The 21,417-nt window shown below is 39.0% G+C and overlaps 1 protein-coding gene across 1 annotated transcript in view; it reads right to left on the reverse strand.

Annotated features, from left to right (window-relative positions):
• Positions 1-1,880: 1,880 nt before the first annotated feature.
• kiaa0586 (KIAA0586 ortholog) overlaps positions 1,881-21,417 on the reverse strand; it is a 169,165-nt gene continuing 149,628 nt past the window's right edge. Inside the window, exons 32-33 of the mRNA XM_063007183.1 lie at positions 12,208-12,267; positions 1,881-2,309 (exon numbers count right to left, since the gene is read on the reverse strand). Coding sequence (XP_062863253.1) covers positions 2,173-2,309; positions 12,208-12,267 — 197 coding nt within the window. The 3' untranslated portion in view covers positions 1,881-2,172. The remainder of the gene's footprint in view (positions 2,310-12,207; positions 12,268-21,417) is intronic.

Consider the following 21,417-nt stretch of genomic DNA (forward strand, 5'->3'; position numbering starts at 1 on the left):
CTGAAACACACATAGCAGGTATTTAAAAAGAAAAACCTTCATTAATTTGCAATATTTAATCTGGCACAACATTTCTCTGCACAGATGAATCTATAATGTATTCAGGAGATGGCTGACAGACTCATTTATTTTGCACTTTTCCTCCAGCTTTGATTAAATAAAGGAAAAGATTTGCACAGCCTTCCAACATGCATAATCCCTCCGACCTTTTTCTTGATTAAATGCAAATTCTGCTCATCTCTTTGGCAAGGAAAGCTCATGATTCAGTTAAAGGACATAGACCTTTACATTTAACATTGGGACAGGCTTCTACAACGACTGTATACGCTTACTTTGGCCAACCAAGCTGTCTGTAGTAATACAGGTAAAGAACAAGGGGGGGAGGGGGGTGTCATTTTTTGGTGTCTTCCGACTGTTCCATCATGCCTAACAGGATAAAAGTGGTCAATGTCTCGCTTGATTTCCACCAGCTTCCTGCCTGAAACATCTGGCTTTGATAAACAGCTAGCTAACTGGAAGTGAAAGGGCTTTCTTAGGGGAAGCTAAAGGAAGGAGTTGGATATGAATTAACTGCACTCTTGGCTCACAACCTAGTCTTTATAAAACACTTAAGAAAGTGTGTGTGATATCAGGCCAGCGTTCGGGTTCTTCCAAAGAGGCTCCCCACTTTTCTGTAGACCCGTCTGGTTCACCCCCTTTTACCACCACTCGTATATTATAATGTAATTGAACAGGGCTGGGCTGACTTTTTATTAGAAGGCTGATGCTTTTGTATACTTATAGTCACACTCATGAGGCATTAATTTATCAATCATTTCCCATGCTGTGCTTCTGGTGTCTCGGTTCTGCATGAGCTTTAATTTTTGTGGTGTTTTATTAGAAAAAAACTCATCTTTAGTTACTGCTTTAAACACACCTACTTTTATTTTATTGCAGACAGTATGAATGCAAGATATTTATCTTTAATTTATTTGTTAATATAGATCAATACCTGCATTTCATACAGGCACACCTTGCAAAAAAGGTTGGGACAGTAAAGCATTTACCACTTTGTAATGTTTCCATTCTGTTTCACAACACTTAAAATGTGTTTTGGCACAGAGCAATGAAATGTTTCAAGTGTTATCTTGTCCCATTCTTCTGTCTCATACTGTCCCAACTTTTTCAGATTTACGATGTATTTTAAATATCAGACAGGCTGACACTAAACACTATGGGTGGGTGGTCAGTCTTACTTTGTCCAGTTTATCTTTCCACATCCAGGCCTGTTCTGTCTCACCATATCAGATCCTTTATTAGGCTAGAGGCTTTTGTGAAGCTGCAAGTTGTGAGTTGTTCCCACAGGTTTCTCCAAATAGAAGGTGGTGATTTATGACCCTCTACCTTTAGATAAAAACACTCATAGTTTAGTAAACGACTGCAGTTTTAAGGTATTTTTTTTATCTGTATGGAAGTGCTCTCCACATCGTAATAAAACAAAGTTTAACTTGTAGTTTTATTGCATCAGTGTCAGGACTGTTGTTGGGAGTGATGGTGCTGACTTTAGGATTTCTTTATCTTGGCTAAGCTGATGGAAAGTAAACAGGATGCTCATTAGACAGACATCATCACTGCAACGCAACATCTGATTGCACTGCTTTTCCTGAGGAATAGTGGTCTGGCATTAATGAGGTGAAACTAAACCAAATGAGGTAATGATCTGCACTGCCATTACCATGACAGGGTACAATGCCATGCAGGCACGATTCTAACAGCCAACCCAAACAGCTACTATTTATTTACTGTGACATCAAACTAAATATGAGGCTAAATATAAAGCTTTAAAAGACCCCAGGATGATTGTTTTGTGATAAAATATTTATTTGTATAAAAGTGCAAAATCAGGCAAAACAACACATATACTCCCTGAATTCAGTGTTTACAATTCATGAATAGTCTATTAGCACACAGTTAAACCTGTCTAAATGTATAAAACCCTACATTCAGGTAGACAATGTTGATTTCACTAATTTAAGCTGATAAGGCACTACAATTAACAATAAAATCACTCATTCTAACCACAAGACAATCTGATTCCTTTATAAATAATTCACCTCATCCGCCAGGTAGACCAAGATTTACCTGGGTCTTGTCCACTAAAATCTGCAAAGATGAAGCACAGCTCCACAGACACTAGAACACATCACTGACTGAGTCTGAATCTCCTTCTATAGTGCTGAGAGAGAGAGACTGACCATCGTTTTGGACAGGAAGCAATTGGACTGACATCTGACTCAAGTTTCCTCCAGCGTGGGTGGGAACTTCAGATCCTGTGGGATTAACACCAAAAAGTTGATAAATAAGGGTTAAGCTCCAGTTCATAAGTGTATCAGACTTATATTAAGATAGAAACAGGAATAGATATTAATTACAATATCAATATGCATCTTACTATTCTTTTACTTTGTTTACTTTAACCAGGATTTAATTACATTTCATTACATAAATACGTGTGATAAGGACCATTAAAATAAACAACTGGGGACAAAATAATTTACATTATTGTATTAAACTATGTACAATGTTTAGTATTTATTTATAATCTGCCACATTACACTGGAATGTAAACAGTGGGGATGGAGAATTATTTAACCATGTTATGATTGGTTTATAGCTTAATAACTAGCTTTTGGCAGGTTTACAGTTTTTTGGCAAATTAATTTAATAGGACTAAACTAAAAAAAGGGGTTTAAAGTGTATAAACAGATAATTGTGGTTCACTTTATTGTTTTTATTTTATTTTGTAGCTGTTGTTCCTGCTGTTTTCAGGTCATCAGGTATTGTGTTGCATGTCATTATATTAAAATATGTATTTGTTTTTAAGTAGTTTTTTAATATATGCTTTAAATATAGTGACTTTTTGAAGATCAGTTACATCACTGCCATGGCAAAGTTAATTAATCTGTTTAATGTGAATTGTTAACACGACAATGACATATTAGAAAGGTTTAAAATGACCATAAAATTCTTGACATTTTATGGAATATCTGAATTATAATGTACTATAACATTTTCAATGCAGTTTATCATGTTTGTTTTGCCCAAACAAGCATTTGTGGCAGTTTATGGCACCTCCTCTAACATCTTTACACCACTGCAATGTAAGCCGTACAACGACTCATTCAAGTGGCTAAACAAACAGACATGAGTAAGTGTCTGGTAGTGGGAGGAGGCCGAACCCAGAGGCCACGCAGGCACTTAGCCTGATCAATGGAGCGTACAGGGTTGGGAGGGAAAGTCCAGCGAGAAACTGTCTGACTGATATCAGCTCTGGCAGCTCAGCGTGAGGTGGAAACACACTGTGATAAATACTAGGCAGAAACATCTTCTTTATATCACTATCACCACAGCATGACAAGAAATAAGAAATAAATAGTTTGAGTGACATAGTTTGGGGCTCCATGTTAAACGTTTCAGTTCATTTTAAGCAAACTTCTTAGATGGCTTAATGGTTCAATGCAAATGAATCTGTTTCCATTAAATGCGGTCACATAAAAACTGCGGATGCAGTAACAATTACCAGTAAAAAATTACAGTAATGTGATGAGTATGATATTGGGTAAATCAAAGCAAAAACAGTTTAGAATCGTATACATGCTGTGTGCCAAGCTGAAAAATAAGTTATGGTACATTGTATTACATGTTGTGGTGGAGGCAAAACAATCATGTGGTGTGTAAAGCAAGCGTGTCACATATAGTACACGCTGACCATGATAGTACACGTATTTCTATTTTTCATCAGCAGTCATGTGTTCAGAATTAATGAACTGAATTCATAATAGCTTACTCTATCTCATACTTTCATACTTTATTAAAATCATGTTTTCTTCATTATTTTGTGCATTGCATTTATGATAAATTTGTATGACTAAATTATTTATCTGGAATTTCAATTCATCTTAGGTACATTTGTAAAATTCTTATATAAGATATGGATGAAATACCCTCATAGACTTCCCACTGTAAAATAAGGTTCTAGTCCAAAATGAAGCACGACATTTCGGGCACCAAGCATGAGGCCTAACAATTTCTTAACAGGCTGTATGAAAATATATTTAGGAGTAGAAGAGTTACAGTAAACTCATAAAAGACGCTTTGTCATTTTTGAAACATGACAACATGTTTAAACGACTGTTTTAGGTACTTCATTTTTTATTTTAGGAGAATACTTTATGCCTAAATGTTATAAACAAAGTAAATGAAGTTAAAATATTATCTATCAGTGTAGTATATTAATGCACAGTCACACTTTGTCCTCATAGAGGAACTGTTTTCCCTACAGCACTCTAGACACTGGTGTAAGATGCATTGTTTTAGAATTAGAATTGCACATTCTAACTGATAACACTTGTTGACTTTTCTGACAATGGGTGACATTACATGATGTTTACTTGAGATTGTGTCTATGGAGCGAGTGACCAGGCTGGCGGCACTGCTAACACTCAAGACACTCAGTGGGGATGGTGGGTTAGTGCATTAGACTGCTGCACCACAGGGGTTCTCTTATGCTTTTAAAACAACTGAAACATAATTTGTCTATAATATGAATAAATCATAAATTATGATCGAAGAAATTAATATAAAAGGCTTTGTAGTGCATAATAAAATCTAAATTACAAACTCTAACTGTATCCAAATGCTATGGTAAGGCAAGTTCAGAAATACTAATGCATACAATTCCTGATTCATCACAGAGTTTATCTTTTATACAGATAAACGAGAAGAGAATGTGTGCAGAGGTTCTGACAGGAGTTTTACTGAAGAGCAGGACCAGCAGAACCTGCTGGCCCACTTCTCTGCATGCTTTTGCCGCTTAACATCCGTAAGCTGCAAACTGGGGGCTGTTTCTTACAAGAAAATAGACAAAGTTCACGGCTGCCTGCCTGCCATGTAAGCACCCCAAGGCCTACAATCTGATCTGACTACAGAACCATAGAACAAGGCGAATGCAGTGAGATAAAACTAAGGTTAGGGGGTGTTTGTGTGTAAGAGTGATGGAGTGAGCAGGAGTGGGACTTTTGAAAAACAAATTTCTTTTAAGTCTGGACTGGATGTAAACAGCCCTCGGCTATACAGAGCCAAACCAATGCTTGGTAACGGTGGTGAGCAACACTAAGCAGCATTCAGTAAAACTGCTATAAATGTGTTTCTAAAGTAACAAAGTAATAAAGGCTCTGGAGGAGACTGATATGCTTAAAATAAAAAGGGTGGTAAGAGACAGTTAAAAAGATTTCTGAGTATAACTGCTTCAAAAAGGCGCCTCTCCCCAGACAGCTGCTCGCCTCTCGTGCTAGCTGGACTTTCTGCTGCGTCTTGAGAATGCCATTTGCTCAATGGCCTGCCAAGTCTTTGAAGTATGTGTGCACAAGCAATGATTTTATTTTTTATATGGGATTCAGGAAAATTCACTGCTGTGTAAAAGGCTCCAAACTGAATGGCCAAACCCCTTCAAAAGCTTGTATACACTGCTGCTATGAAAAGGGCATCTACAGTTAAAAAACACCTTATGTGTGGTTTGAAGCCATAGCTGACAATGAAAAAGTAAACAATGTTATTTTTGGGCCAGTAGTTTATCACTGTAGTTATTAGACAGCAAATTTGTTTAATTTCAGCAACAAAAGGATCATGTTCTGGAATATAAAACCCATGATATCAGGGGCTCTGATCAATGTTTTTATGTTAAAAGCAACAAGTTCAGTGGCTTTAGAAGCCATTAAAAATGTGACATAAAAATAGAAAAAGAAATAAACCATGAGCCTTTACATGGCAAGAGGTGGTTTGGAAACCATTTGGAGTTACCTAGGTTTCTGCATTACTACTCTAAAACATGTCCTGATTTTTATTTAAGACATAATAATACACCAACACATTGTGTCCAGTCCTGTTAGGGCAGCCGTAACTCCTAAAGAGTTGGTTCCTCTTAACAGTGAAAAGTCTACATTTGGCTTAAACTCCACAACACTCCTTTAACTATTTTCTGTGCATAAATGTCAATACAAGAGTTCACACACTCTTTCACCTCTTCCAGTATGGATTGTTGGTTACGATAAACTATGACGTTATCTTTGTGCTAATCACAGGTTCTGAAGGCTTTACATCTGCATGGCTAAAGCCCAAAGTAATGCTTCCAAAACAGCATACAAACATGCATTACTAAACACTCAAATTTAATTAATTCTGGAAACATGAACCAGCTCCAGCACCTTGTCAGTCTAAAGCATGGTCAGCCCTAGTGGCCAAACTGTAAGTGACCTCTGAAAAATATGCTTTTTATTACTGACTTTCAGTCAGCTATGCTTCATTTATTACAGTAATAACATTTCCAGTGATGGTTTTTGGGAAAACATCAAAAAGTCATATGGTGAAATCTTCCTGTCAGCATTTGGAGCGTGAGTCATGAGTAACATTTACAACTTTGGTCATTTAGCTTGAATTAATTTGAAAGGGAAATGTGTGTCTCGGAACTAGAATGTGAGCCATACTCCCTGTGCTTTACTGACCCACTGAGATAAACCCACTGAGAAAATAAAAAGAAGCTAATGCTAAATACTTTTTTTTATTATGATATAAACATGTTGGTCAATATTTTTGCAAGTGTTATCAATAACTTTTGTATGTTAAAATATGCTTCTTTAATTTAGAATAATAAGTTAGGTCTCTCAGTTTAATTAAAAGACTGGACCTGCAGTCAGTTAACACTTGGGCCAGATGTCTAAATGGATCTATAAAATTAATGTCTATGAAAAATTAAACAAATAAAACTAAACAAAACTTACCTAAATACTGCTGTATATGTATAGCATAGAGATTGGTTTAGGCATAGAAGAAATAATGTGGATAAGATATGAGATTTACTTTTCAAGATAAGCTTGTGTCTGGAGATGAGAAATAGTCTCGTTACAGGAAATACAGTGTATCACAAAAGTGAGTACACCCCTTACATTTCTGCAGATATTTAAGTATATCTTTTCATGGGACAACACTGACAAAATGACACTTTGACACAATGAAAAGTAGTCTGTGTGCAGCTTATATAACAGTGTAAATTTATTCTTTCCTCAAAATAACTCAATATACAGCCATTAATGTCTAAACCACCAGCAACAAAAGTGAGTACACCCCTAAGAGACTACACCCCTAAATGTCCAAATTGAGCACTGCTTGTCATTTTCCCTCCAAAATGTCATGTGATTTGTTAGTGTTACTAGGTCTCAGGTGTGCATAGGGAGCAGGTGTGTTCAATTTAGTAATACAGCTCTCACACTCTCTCATACTGGTCACTGAAAGTTCCAACATGGCACCTCATGGCAAAGAACTCTCTGAGGATCTTAAAAGACGAATTGTTGCGCTACATGAAGATGGCCAAGGCTACAAGAAGATTGCCAACACCCTGAAACTGAGCTGCAGCACAGTGGCCAAGATCATCCAGCATTTTAAAAGAGCAGGGTCCACTCAGAACAGACCTCGCGTTGGTCGTCCAGAGAAGCTGAGTGCACGTGCTCAGCGTCACATCCAACTGCTGTCTTTGAAAGATAGGCGCAGGAGTGCTGTCAGCATTGCTGCAGAGATTGAAAAGGTGGGGGGTCAGCCTGTCAGTGCTCAGACCATACGCCGCACACTACATCAAATTGGTCTGCATGGCTGTCACCCCAGAAGGAAGCCTCTTCTGAAGTCTCTACACAAGAAAGCCTGCAAACAGTTTGCTGAAGACATGTCAACAAAGGACATGGATTACTGGAACCATGTCCTATGGTCTGATGAGACCAAGATTAATTTGTTTGGTTCAAATGGTCTCAAGCATGTGTGGCGGCAATCAGGTGAGGAGTACAAAGATAAGTGTGTCATGCCTACCGTCAAGCATGGTGGTGGGAATGCCATGGTCTGGGGCTGCATGAGTGCAGCAGGTGTTGGGAAGTTACATTTAATTGAGGGACACATGAACTCCAATATGTACTGTGAAATACTGAAGCAGAGCATGATCCCCTCCCTCCGGAAACTGGGTCGCAGGGCAGTGTTCCAGCATGATAATGACCCCAAACACACCTCTAAGACGACCACTGCTTTATTGAAGAGGCTGAGGGTAAAGGTGATGGACTGGCCAAGCATGTCTCCAGACCTAAACCCAATAGAACATCTTTGGGGCATCCTCAAGCGGAAGGTGGAGGAGCGCAAAGTCTCGAATATCCGCCAGCTCCGTGATGTCGTCATGGAGGAGTGGAAAAGCATTCCAGTGGCAACCTGTGAAGCTCTGGTAAACTCCATGCCCAGGAGAGTTAAGGCAGTTCTGGGAAATAATGGTGGCCACACAAAATATTGACACTTCAGGAACTTTCACTAAGGGGTGTACTCACTTTTGTTGCCGGTGGTTCAGACATTAATGGCTGTATATTGAGTTATTTTGAGGGAAGAATAAATTTACACTGTTATATAAGCTGCACACAGACTACTTTTCATTGTGTCAGTGTCATTTTGTCAGTGTTGTCCCATGAAAAGATATACTTAAATATCTGCAGAAATGTGAGGGGTGTACTCACTTTTGTGATACACTGTACATGATAGGCTTAGTGTTAAACATGTTCCTGTGCCCTTACACATACTAGGAAACTCAAGGGTCACTTTGAAGTGGCTGGGCAAATTCAGACTCATATCAATGGCACTTCATTTTAAATCTGGTAACAGCCAGAACAAAAAAAAGTGATATGACAGATCTTTAATCAACAAATTAAAAATGATTTATTAAAAGTACTCAGAATCTGTAATGCAGTCTCACATTACACTGCCCAACCAGAAAAGGATTACAATCAAAAGAGTTGTGCTTCTCGTCAGATTAGATGTTATGTTAAACATATAAAAAAAAAAAAACAATTATTATTGAAAATCTATCTGAGGTTCCAACAGAAACGATTTCAGGGGTCGGATCATTATATACAGTGCCTTGCAAAAGTATTCAGCCCCCTTGAACTTTTCAACCTTTTGCCACATTTCAGGCTTCAAACATAACGATATGAAATTGTAATTTTTTGTGAAGAATCAACAACAAGTGGGACACAATCGTGAAGTGGAACGAAATTTATTGGATATTTTAAACTTTTTTTAGAAATAAAAAACTAAAAAGTGGGGCGTGCAATATTATTCAGCCCCTTTACTTTCAGTGCAGCAAACTCACTCCAGAAGTTCAGTGAGGATCTCTGAATGATCCAATGTTGACCTAAATGACTGATGGTGATAAATAGAATCCACCTGTGTGTAATCAAGTCTCCGTATAAATGCACCTGCTCTGTGACAGTCTCAGAGTTCTGTTTAAAGCGCAGAGAGCATCATGAAGACCAAGGAACACACCAGGCAGGTCCGAGATACTGTTGTGGAGAAGTTTAAAGCCGGATTTGGATACAAAAAGATTTCCCAAGCTTTAAACATCTCAAGGAGCACTGTGCAAGCGATCATATTGAAATGGAAGGAGTATCAGACCACTGCAAATCTACCAAGACCCGGCCGTCCCTCTAAACTTTCAGCTCAAACAAGGAGAAGACTGATCAGAGATGCAGCCAAGAGGCCCATGATCACTCTGAATGAACTGCAGAGATCTACAGCTGAGGTGGGAGACTCTGTCCATAGGACACAATCAGTCGTACACTGCACAAATCTGGCCTTTATGGAAGAGTGGCAAGAAGAAAGCCATTTCTCAAAGATATCTATAAAAAGTCACCTGGGAGACACACCAAACATGTGGAAGAAGGTGCTCTGGTCAGATGAAACCAAAATCGAACTTTTTGGCCACAATGCAAAACGTTATGTTTGGCGTAAAAGCAACACAGCTCATCACCCTGAACACACCATCCCCACTGTCAAACATGGTGGTGGCAGCATCATGGTTTGGGCCTGCTTTTCTTCAGCAGGGACAGGGAAGATGGTTAAAATTGATGGGAAGATGGATGGAGCCAAATACAGGACCATTCTGGAAGAAAACCTGTTGCAGTCTGCAAAAGACCTGAGACTGGGACGGAGATTTATCTTCCAACAAGACAATGATCCAAAACATAAAGCAAAATCTACAATGGAATGGTTCACAAATAAACGTATCCAGGTGTTAGAATGGCCAAGTCAAAGTCCAGACCTGAATCCCATCGAGAATCTGTGGAAAGAGCTGAAAACTGCTGTTCACAAACGCTCTCCATCCAACCTCACTGAGCTCGAGCTGTTTTGCAAGGAAGAATGGGCAAAAAGTTCTCTCTCTCGATGTGCAAAACTGATAGAGACATACCCCAAGCGACTTGCAGCTGTAATCGCAGCAAAAGGTGGCGCTACAAAGTATTAACGCAAGGGGGCTGAATAATATTGCACGCCCCACTTTTCAGTTTTTTATTTCTAAAAAAAGTTTAAAATATCCAATAAATTTCGTTCCACTTCACGATTGTGTCCCACTTGTTGTTGATTCTTCACAAAAAATTACAATTTCATATCGTTATGTTTGAAGCCTGAAATGTGGCAAAAGGTTGAAAAGTTCAAGGGGGCTGAATACTTTTGCAAGGCACTGTATTTCTTTTGATCATATATTTAGTATTTAACTGATGTCTTTTAGTAAACAGGTAAGTAATTAATATTACAGTGATTCTTGTAACCATTATTAAAATACTTGATTTTACATTAAACACAGTGTATTCAAATTTCAACACAATGTTTGAACCCTTGATGTTTTCTGCAAAAATAGCAGTCACTGATTTATTCAAATAATTTCATTTCAGCAACAGCTTTATCCAGGTCAGGGTCGTCTGTACAGCCTCCCAGCCTGCAAGTAGCACAGCTCAGATTCAAACCCAGATCTCAGAGGTGGTGGGCTAGCACAATAGGCTGCCGCACTACCGAGCATCCTGTTTTATATTTATTAAGCAAGGTATTAGTACAGTACATTCCTACAAATTAAGATGAACAACGATGTGACAAACTAATGGAATTCAAACTAGACGTGAGTCAACACCAATTCTGAACCTAGCTTGAAACACTGGGCATGAAGAAAAAAAAATCTTTCTTCATGGGACACCAATCCATTCAGGGCTTATATTGACAACTGTGGATAAAGCAGACACCCAAAATACATGTACATTGTGGATATAAAAGACTCACCAGAATAACAGAGCTCTAAGATAATGTATCTAGCTTAATGTAGTTGTTGACTTCAAGCTAATTTGAACATTCATGTTTAAAAAATTTACTACTTTAATGCTGCTTTACTGAGCAAATAGTTCAACTAAAAGCTTTTCTACTTGTTGTACTAAATCTTGGCCAACATGGATTTTGAAATCATTTGAGATGAATAAACAGACCATGTGTGCAACAGATTATAAAGAACAATATTTTCCTGGATAGACACGAATGATTTTTTTCAGGGCTTTTTTTACTCACGACAGGCCCCTGACACACCTGAAGACACATGTTTTCACCAAGACTGCACAAACAACCAAGATGAAATATGCTAAGCTGGCTGGGTCAGAGGGCACTGGGATTTTACACAGAGCCTCAGGTGGTGAGGGATGTTTTTGTCTTTGGGCATAACTTTCAAATGTCACACTTCAGACAAAGATAATCTGGGTCAAAGAGTCTAACTACTGGATGACCTTGATGTGAAAGGGACCAGGTGCAGCAGTGGCTAAGAAAATGATAAAAACAGATTAATAAAAATCAGAAACAGCTGGAGATGTTCTGAAGTGGTAGAGCAGAGGAAGGTCTGAGTCCAGTGTTCAAAAGTATTTCATATCTGATCCACCCACACATAACAAAGTGTTCTCACATCTTCTCACCAATGACACCTGCAAACAGTTAAGCACGTTCTCCACTCTGATCCAACCTTTAAGAGCTGACAGATGAGCTGACCTCAGCCCCCCCCTCACTTTCCCCCTATCTACTTGGTCTTCTGTTTTTTCTCTCTGTTCTCTAGATTGTGAGATTGGAGGGAGTATGTGGGTGAGACTCAGGCATGTGACTGCTTCAGGAAAGTTCATCTTTAGGTGGCATTTTATAGACTATTTTTACCAGAGCTGAGAGAAGCCTAAATAACGGCAGGCGCAAGCTGCACTGAACAATAAAATGAGCATGAAGTCACTAACAGAACGACTTCGGCTAGAAAAAAACATATGAAAACAATCAAGACATACCAAAGTATTTAGAAAATACCTTTATCCATGTCAAAGAATGCATCTGTGTCATCTGAGGACCTTCTCTGGTGGAGGAATGCTGAGGAAGATAAACAGAGAACAAATAAACTTGACGACCTGCTGACACCAGTAAAACAAGTGGATTTTCTTCCTTCTTACATATGTACAGCACATGTAATCTCATACTGTTCACGATTTTTCCATCACAAAGCGCTGGATGGGCCTTTGTTACAGCAGCAAAATGTGATCGGTTATGAGAAATACTGACATTATTATTGCAACTATATATAAATATAAATATACAGCAAAGAAATATGTTAGTGGCAGTTACATGAACAAACCATGAGCTACAATGCTAAAATGTGTTAACCATATTCACATGCAGAATCGTGCATAATTTTATTATTATTTTTTAACCCTAAAGAAAGGCCAGAGTTAAAGGGGACTTAAATATTCATAACTGTCCAACTCATTAAATACATTTTATACCTTATAAAAAACAACCACATGGTGGTTTTAGAGTCTCTGTGCTGGTTTATTCCAGACACTTTATACATAAACTTACCATTACTAGAATTCAGTGTAATTTCTATCATACAAAGTCTAGACAATTGTTAGACAACTGGTTCGTGAAAAATATTGATATCCAGATGTTTTTATTTTTATTTTTTTTATTAAGAACAGCTTGAAACTCTCTTTTCAAAAAATAGCGAACCGAACTGTTTGCTAAAAGGAAAGTACAGCACAACATGAATATTTCTCATCTCTTTGTTCCTAAGAATGTTTGTTTACATGCACCAATGAATTGTATTTATTGACAAGTGTTTTCCCAATCACATGATTACCATCATGATTATCATCTTAGGGAATTAAAGGTGCACTGGCATTCAATATTGTTTCTCTAAATTCTCTGAATCTTTTAATATTGTTATGAACTGTAGGTGGTTTGTTTGTTTAATTCTTAATGCCATGTCAGCTGATATGGCTATTATCATGGCTGAATAATAGATGCAGTCTTCAAACATGAAAGTAGGAGGTCAATTTGCTTTCTTTACTTGTGTGTATAGTGGTTACAGTGTTTGTGTGACTTTGAGGGTGTAGAGTTAAATTGTTTTTTCATAACTTATATGGTGTTTTAAATGTTTTTTTTGGTGTACTGAGGTAAACTGTAGATGGTAAAATCACTAGATTCCATGTCTCAGTCTTTTTTAACACTTTTTTTTTACAACCAATTATAATAGCATTACCTGTTAGCTATTTACATATGGAAAGTAGTACAAGGTGTTTCTGATAGTTCTACTAACTTCCCAGTCTTGCATCGCCACTGTCCTAAATGAAATAATTCGCAGCTATCAAAACAGAATGGAATAAAGTACATATTTACGAAAATCAGGAAATCTCTTTTCTGCTGTTTTTCATTAAATACAGTGCCTTGCAAAAGTATTCAGCCCCCTTGAACTTTTCAACCTTTTGCCACATTTCAGGCTTCAAACATAACGATATGAAATTGTAATTTTTTGTGAAGAATCAACAACAAGTGGGACACAATCGTGAAGTGGAACGAAATTTATTGGATATTTTAAACTTTTTTTAGAAATAAAAAACTGAAAAGTGGGGCGTGCAATATTATTCAGCCCCCTTGCGTTAATACTTTGTAGCGCCACCTTTTGCTGCGATTACAGCTGCAAGTCGCTTGGGGTATGTCTCTATCAGTTTTGCACATCGAGAGACAGAAATTTATGCCCATTCTTCCTTGCAAAACAGCTCGAGCTCAGTGAGGTTGGATGGAGAGCGTTTGTGAACAGCAGTTTTCAGCTCTTTCCACAGATTCTCGATGGGATTCAGGTCTGGACTTTGACTTGGCCATTCTAACACCTGGATACCTTTATTTGTGAACCATTCCACTGTAGATTTTGCTTTATGTTTTGGATCATTGTCTTGTTGGAAGATAAATCTCCGTCCCAGTCTCAGGTCTTTTGCAGACTGCAACAGGTTTTCTTCCAGAATGGTCCTGTATTTGGCTCCATCCATCTTCCCATCAATTTTAACCATCTTCCCTGTCCCTGCTGAAGAAAAGCAGGCCCAAACCATGATGCTGCCACCACCATGTTTGACAGTGGGGATGGTGTGTTCAGGGTGATGAGCTGTGTTGCTTTTACGCCAAACATAACGTTTTGCATCGTGGCCAAAAAGTTCGATTTTGGTTTCATCTGACCAGAGCACCTTCTTCCACATGTTTGGTGTGTCTCCCAGGTGACTTTTTATAGATATCTTTGAGAAATGGCTTTCTTCTTGCCACTCTTCCATAAAGGCCAGATTTGTGCAGTGTACGACTGATTGTGTCCTATGGACAGAATCTCCCACCTCAGCTGTAGATCTCTGCAGTTCATTCAGAGTGATCATGGGCCTCTTGGCTGCATCTCTGATCAGTCTTCTCCTTGTTTGAGCTGAAAGTTTAGAGGGACGGCCGGGTCTTGGTAGATTTGCAGTGGTCTGATACTCCTTCCATTTCAATATGATCGCTTGCACAGTGCTCCTTGAGATGTTTAAAGCTTGGGAAATCTTTTTGTATCCAAATCCGGCTTTAAACTTCTCCACAACAGTATCTCGGACCTGCCTGGTGTGTTCCTTGGTCTTCATGATGCTCTCTGCGCTTTAAACCGAACTCTGAGACTGTCACAGAGCAGGTGCATTTATACGGAGACTTGATTACACACAGGTGGATTCTATTTATCACCATCAGTCATTTAGGTCAACATTGGATCATTCAGAGATCCTCACTGAACTTCTGGAGTGAGTTTGCTGCACTGAAAGTAAAGGGGCTGAATAATATTGCACGCCCCACTTTTTAGTTTTTTATTTCTAAAAAAAGTTTTAAATATCCAATACATTTCGTTCCACTTCACGATTGTGTCCCACTTGTTGTTGATTCTTCACAAAAAATTACAATTTCATATCGTTATGTTTGAAGCCTGAAATATGGCAAAAGGTTGAAAAGTTCAAGGGGGCTGAATACTTTTGCAAGGCACTGTACCTCTAAACAATTTACTACTTTCTGTTGATTTGTATTTTACCCTCTGCCTCAACTGTTAAAATATTTTTGTACAAACACTATTTATTATTTTAATAATGGACCACAAAATCCAGGATGATTACTATTTTTACACTTCATTTTCAAACTTCCATGTGTGATTAAATAATACATTGGCCAAAACCTGCACAAATGAAAACACTAGCTCATAAAAGGCTGACTTCTATAAAATGCAGTACCAGCACCAGCACCTTTCAGTTAAAAAAGAACTTTCAAATATTTGGAGTAAAGCAGTGCCAAGTTCCATCTTTCATGAAAAGAAAAACAGGTCTGACCTGAACTGAACTCAACACTCCCTGAATTACTAAACAGATCTCCAGGATACTGACACCAAAGTACAAGTCCTTCAGCAAAATGTCAAGTTCTTCTAAGGTTTATCAAATAATAATCTGAGGAAAAGGTACCTCTGGAAAGATTGTTTCGTGCACCAGTTTCTTACAGCATGGGGTGAAAAACAAAGCCTGTAGATAAGCACAACTTGGCATTTATACAGCTGCACACACACACACACACACACACAGCTGATTTCATCTCCCCTAAAGGTATTAAGGTGTATTAAACAATACAAACACTCAAAACGCCTACAAAGTACACTATACAAAGTAAATAGTGAATTTGTTTATATGGTTTTCTAAATTTCTACAACAATGAAACACACCACTATCAGGGACAACGGCAACATTCTGTTTTGGCCTTATTCTGCGACCAAAGTGGTGTGTAATGCATTAATATTTACAATCCCATAAAAAATACAAAAATGAAAGGATGTGCTGTTATGAAAAATGGTAGATTGCATCCAGTGAAAGAAAGGTACCAGAGTGCTTATTGATTCAGAGTCCAACAAAGGAGCCAGAGCTTGACCAGCTGGCAGCATTACAAATAAAGGATTGGAATATTCTACAGGAAGTGACCACTGCTTAGCTGTCTAAACAAATCTGAGCTGCTTCAAAAGCCTTTAGTTCTTTGGTTCAATGCATTTCCCTTTTTTGTACATTCACAAAAGGTGCAGTGTAGATTAGAACACACAGACAGTATCAGAGTTTAAATATAATAGAAGTCAACATGTCAGATTGAACCCTGTTAAACCCTGTTAAACCCTGTTCCCATATTATACTCAAAAATTTTCCCTCCAAAAAGACTGGGTAGTGATTAAATGTGAGGGCACCCAATAGTTTAAATTCTGGTAAACTGCTAGTTTAATTTCTGATTACTGGGCTGGTTCAAATATGAATGAAAGCTGATTTATTGCCAGCAAAGATGCACTAATGGCTAATTAGTTGAGCAGAGTAAACAATAAAAAAGCTGAAAGTCAACATCCATTCAGATGGGATGAATTTTCTTGAAACTCTGTCACTGTTAGTACATCTGTGATAATAAGTTCATTCATTTATTTATTTATCTTCAGTAAACACATCTTTCTTACTGGGAGGAGGTGGTAGCTGGTACTGCTACTTATATTTACTGGACTTTACTGGATATTTGGAAGGTCACTGGTTCACCAGGTGGCCAATGTTGAACACTTGATCAAGGCTCTTAACCTGCAGTTTGTTGAATTGTATCTGGTACCAATTGCAAGTCGCTTTGTATAAAAGTGTGTGTTGAATGCCATGAATGTCAGGGCAGTTGTAGCCTAGTGGTTAAGGTACTGAACTAGTAATCAAAAGGTTGCTGGTTCAAGCCCCACCACTGCCAGGGTGCCACTGTTGGGCCCTTGAGCAAGGCCCTTAACCCTCAATTGCTTAGACAATAAATACTGTAAGTCACTTTGGATAAAAGTGTCTGGTAAATGCTGAAAATGTAAATGTATTAGGATCACGGAGAGTATGGCATCACTCAGAATCATTAGTGCGAGATATGAACAATATGCCAGGGCACCACTCTATCCCATGACTAGAACAAATCGATGTAGAAACAATACAGTTAACATGACAGTTCTTTTTTAATTTTATCTGTATTTTATTCAGCATTTAAAACTGTGTATATTTATTTTTGATCAGGATGGCTGGAAGACAGTACAAATAGCATTTGACAGATAGTTTCTTTACCTGACAAAACCGCCTACAATTGGACATGTTCCAATCTCTATCAACATTTAAATTTGACATTTGACATTTAACATTTAAAAGTGAAGCATAATTTAGTGGGTAAAAAAAAGATGTAACTTTAAAATACAATTTAAAATAATTGTATTTAAAATACACAGGCAATTAATAACATTGCCACAACCATATACAGTGTATCACAAAAGTGAGTACACCCCTCACATTTCTGCAAATATTTCATTATATCTTTTCATGGGACAACACTATAGACATGAAACTTGGATATAACTTAGAGTAGTCAGTGTACAACTTGTATAGCAGTGTAGATTTACTGTCTTCTGAAAATAACTCAACACACAGCCATTAATGTCTAAATAGCTGGCAATATAAGTGAGTACACCCCACAGTGAACATGTCCAAATTGTGCCCAAAGTGTCAATATTTTGTGTGACTGCCATTATTATCCAGCACTGCCTTAACCCTCCTGGGCATGGAATTCACCAGAGCTGCACAGGTTGCTACTGGAATCCTCTTCCACTCCTCCATGATGACATCACGGAGCTGGTGGATGTTAGACACCTTAAACTCCTCCACCTTCCACTTGAGGATGCGCCACAGGTGCTCAATTGGGTTTAGTCCATCACCTTTACCTTCAGCTTCCTCAGCAAGGCAGTTGTCATCTTGGAGGTTGTGTTTGGGGTCGTTATCCTGTTGGAAAACTGCCATGAGGCCCAGTTTTCGAAGGGAGGGGATCATGCTCTGTTTCAGAATGTCACAGTACATGTTGGAATTCATGTTTCCCTCAATGAACTGCAGCTCCCCAGTGCCAGCAACACTCATGCAGCCCAAGACCATGATGCTACCACCACAATGCTTGACTGTAGGCAAGATACAGTTGTCTTGGTACTTCTCACCAGGGCGCCGCCACACATGCTGGACACCATCTGAGCCAAACAAGTTTATCTTGGTCTCGTCAGACCACAGGGCATTCCAGTAATCCATGTTCTTGGACTGCTTGTTTTCAGCAAACTGTTTGCGGGCTTTCTTGTGCGTCAGCTTCCTTCTGGGATGACGACCATGCAGACCGAGTTGATGCAGTGTGCGGCGTATGGTCTGAGCACTGACAGGCTGACCTCCCACGTCTTCAACCTCTGCAGCAATGCTGGCAGCACTCATGTGTCTATTTTTTAAAGCCAACCTCTGGATATGATGCCGAACACGTGGACTCAACTTCTTTGGTCGACCCTAGCGAAGCCTGTTCCGAGTGGAACCTGTCCTGGAAAACCGCTGTATGACCTTGGCCACCACGCTGTAGCTCAGTTTCAGGGTGTTAGCAATCTTCTTATAGCCCAGGCCATCTTTGTGGAGAGCAACAATTCTATTTCTCACATCCTCAGAGGGTTCTTTGCCATGAGGTGCCATGTTGAATATCCAGTGGCCAGTATGAGAGAATTGTACCCAAAACACCAAATTTAACAGCCCTGCTCCCCATTTACACCTGGGACCTTGACACATGACACCAGGGAGGGACAACGACACATTTGGGCACAATTTGGACATCTTCACTGTGGGGTGTACTCACTTATGTTGCCAGCTATTTAGACATTAATGGCTGTGTGTTGAGTTATTTTCAGAAGACAGTAAATCTACACTGCTATACAAGTTGTACACTGACTACTCTAAGTTATATCCAAGTTTCATGTCTATAGTGTTGTCCCATGAAAAGATATAATGAAATATTTGCAGAAATGTGAGGGGTGTACTCACTTTTGTGATACACTGTATGTTGAACTAACCAGATCAGGACAGATTCAAACAGCAAAAAGCTGTCTGCAATTTTTCACTATGCAAAATTATCACTATGCCCTAATCCCTCCAACAGCTGTACATTTAACTGAAAGATTATTTGAACCCACTTTCAACTTATTTTTAAGGCATTATTTTTTATTATTATTCCTGGGATAATATTTAAAATGCAACATTTGATACATAAATTGCATTTGGAAGTAATTCCACTGTTTAAGTAAAAAGCACGGCATAAAGTCTTGGGAGACTAGGTCTGGAGTATACAACAGTTGATGAATGAATGACTGTTTTGAATGACCCTTTAGGGTAAACGCTTTTCCTTATTATAGTTTAAACTGCAGCCTAAACAAATGGCATAGTCTGGGTATGAGGAGTAATTTACAAGCAAATCAGCCATGATTTATTCAAAGAATGGGATTCTCATTTACTTCACTTACGCTAATGTAGTGAAGACTGCGAGTGAGAGAAATGAAAGCTGGGAAATTATTCGTTTAGATGATTAGGTTTTTATTAGCTTTTTTTGGTAAAAGCTTAATAACGTTTATGTCATTGTGGAGAATAGTTACACATCAAGAAAAAAAATTTATTCTTAATTCTCAACTAAATAACTGCCAAAAAATAAGTGGACTGTATTAGTATTACCTACATACATACAGTATCTCTCGTGCTTCTACAGCCAACACATGCGAAGGAAACATGTGGTTGGAACACAGAAAGAAGAGGTCATCCCTGGAGTATTGAAAACCCATCAAACTTCCCCTTCCCTAAAGACAGATTAAGTCAATCAAAGACATCAATGGCTCTCTTAACTAATCCTTTTCTCCTTACTTGTTTACACCACTGATGGGCAAAAGTGTATGGCATGCTTATTGAGGCATTGTGTTGCAAAGTAACCACCCTCTTTGCTTTTTAACCAGACCCAACCTCGAAAACCAGAGGGGGCACAATACCAAGAGTGCTAATTGAAAGTCAGGGGTTATGACCTTTATGTGTAAGGCCACACGACCCCACCCAGCACCCCGGAGAGGAAAGAGGCTACATCCAGGCTCAGGGTGAGGGGCTTGGGGTTCGGCTTAGAGCCCGAATCTCGTGGAAAGTCCCTTCTGTCCAGCAGAGCTCCCACTGATCGAGGGAATGGGGGCAGCTGTGTGAGTGGAAAAGCCCAGCATCAGGAGGAAAGGGGATTTGCATTTAGCCAAAGAGATCTTTCATCCACCCCTTCCCTTCTCATAAATCCAGCTCCTTCACATCCAGGGAGGGCTAAGGAGGGGTGGGCTGGGGAAGATGGGATACTGTCCCTCAATGCTCCTTTTATCTGGTGCTGGTGAAGGGGGGGTACTGGTAGAGTTAGCCTTAGAGAGATTGTAAGCAGTGCGTGAAGGCGCAGGTCTAGTACGTAAAGAGCAGAGTGGCTGAGGCCGTGCCCTCATAAATCGAGGTCAAGGAGTGGAGGGGGAGAGGGTCAGCAAGGCCACTGCTTAGGGTCAGAGACAGTTAAGGCAGATATCTTATCCATCTTCTTTAGGGGGAAATATGCCAAAGGCTCTTAAACAGGGCTCTCTTTAAAGTCATCACACAGGTAGGCTCAATCTCCTTATGTCAGGTCTGCCAGCCATACTAGTTCTGAAAAGTTAGGTCACACATCCCTGCATAGGTTTAAAAACATTCACTATACAATTCACAATACAAACTTATTAATGATGCTAATGTTGCAGCAGTCAGTAATGTCAGCCTTAACAGTGAGATTTAAAAAGAGGCTACAGAAATCAGTTCTAACACTCATACACCTACCTGGCACAGAAACAAAGATCCTAGCTCTGCTCTTTTGAGTTATAGATCTGGCTATGGAGTGAAACTGGATATTTAAATCTAAAATCCCCCAGCATTAATACTCAGCATGTTTTTGTTTTATAGGCAGTCCGATGCATTTAGCAGAGGTGAAATCGATCACAGCTTAGAGAAGCCTGCCAAAATAGGTGCACTCACCGTGTGCTAATGTGACCCACTGCCAAGGACTAATGGTTATTTTTAGAGAAGTGGGTTATTTGTCCCAAGAGAACATGAGGGACCTTCAGAGACTATGCTTCAAAAATGGATGGAGAGAAAAAAAGACTTCACATGGACCAGTTTCAGTGAGGTCAACCTCAGAGGTGAAACGATTGTGAAACTGACTCAGCTCCAGAAATGAGGCACAAAGCGACTTAAAAGAAAATCTCTTAAAGAAACGCTTTAAACTAGAGGTCAAAGTCTGTTTGGGGGATCACCTCCAATCTTTAAACGCACAATCCTT

The sequence above is a fragment of the Trichomycterus rosablanca genome, chromosome 13 (genome assembly GCF_030014385.1).
Source record: "Trichomycterus rosablanca isolate fTriRos1 chromosome 13, fTriRos1.hap1, whole genome shotgun sequence".
Classification (NCBI taxonomy): domain Eukaryota; kingdom Metazoa; phylum Chordata; class Actinopteri; order Siluriformes; family Trichomycteridae; genus Trichomycterus; species Trichomycterus rosablanca.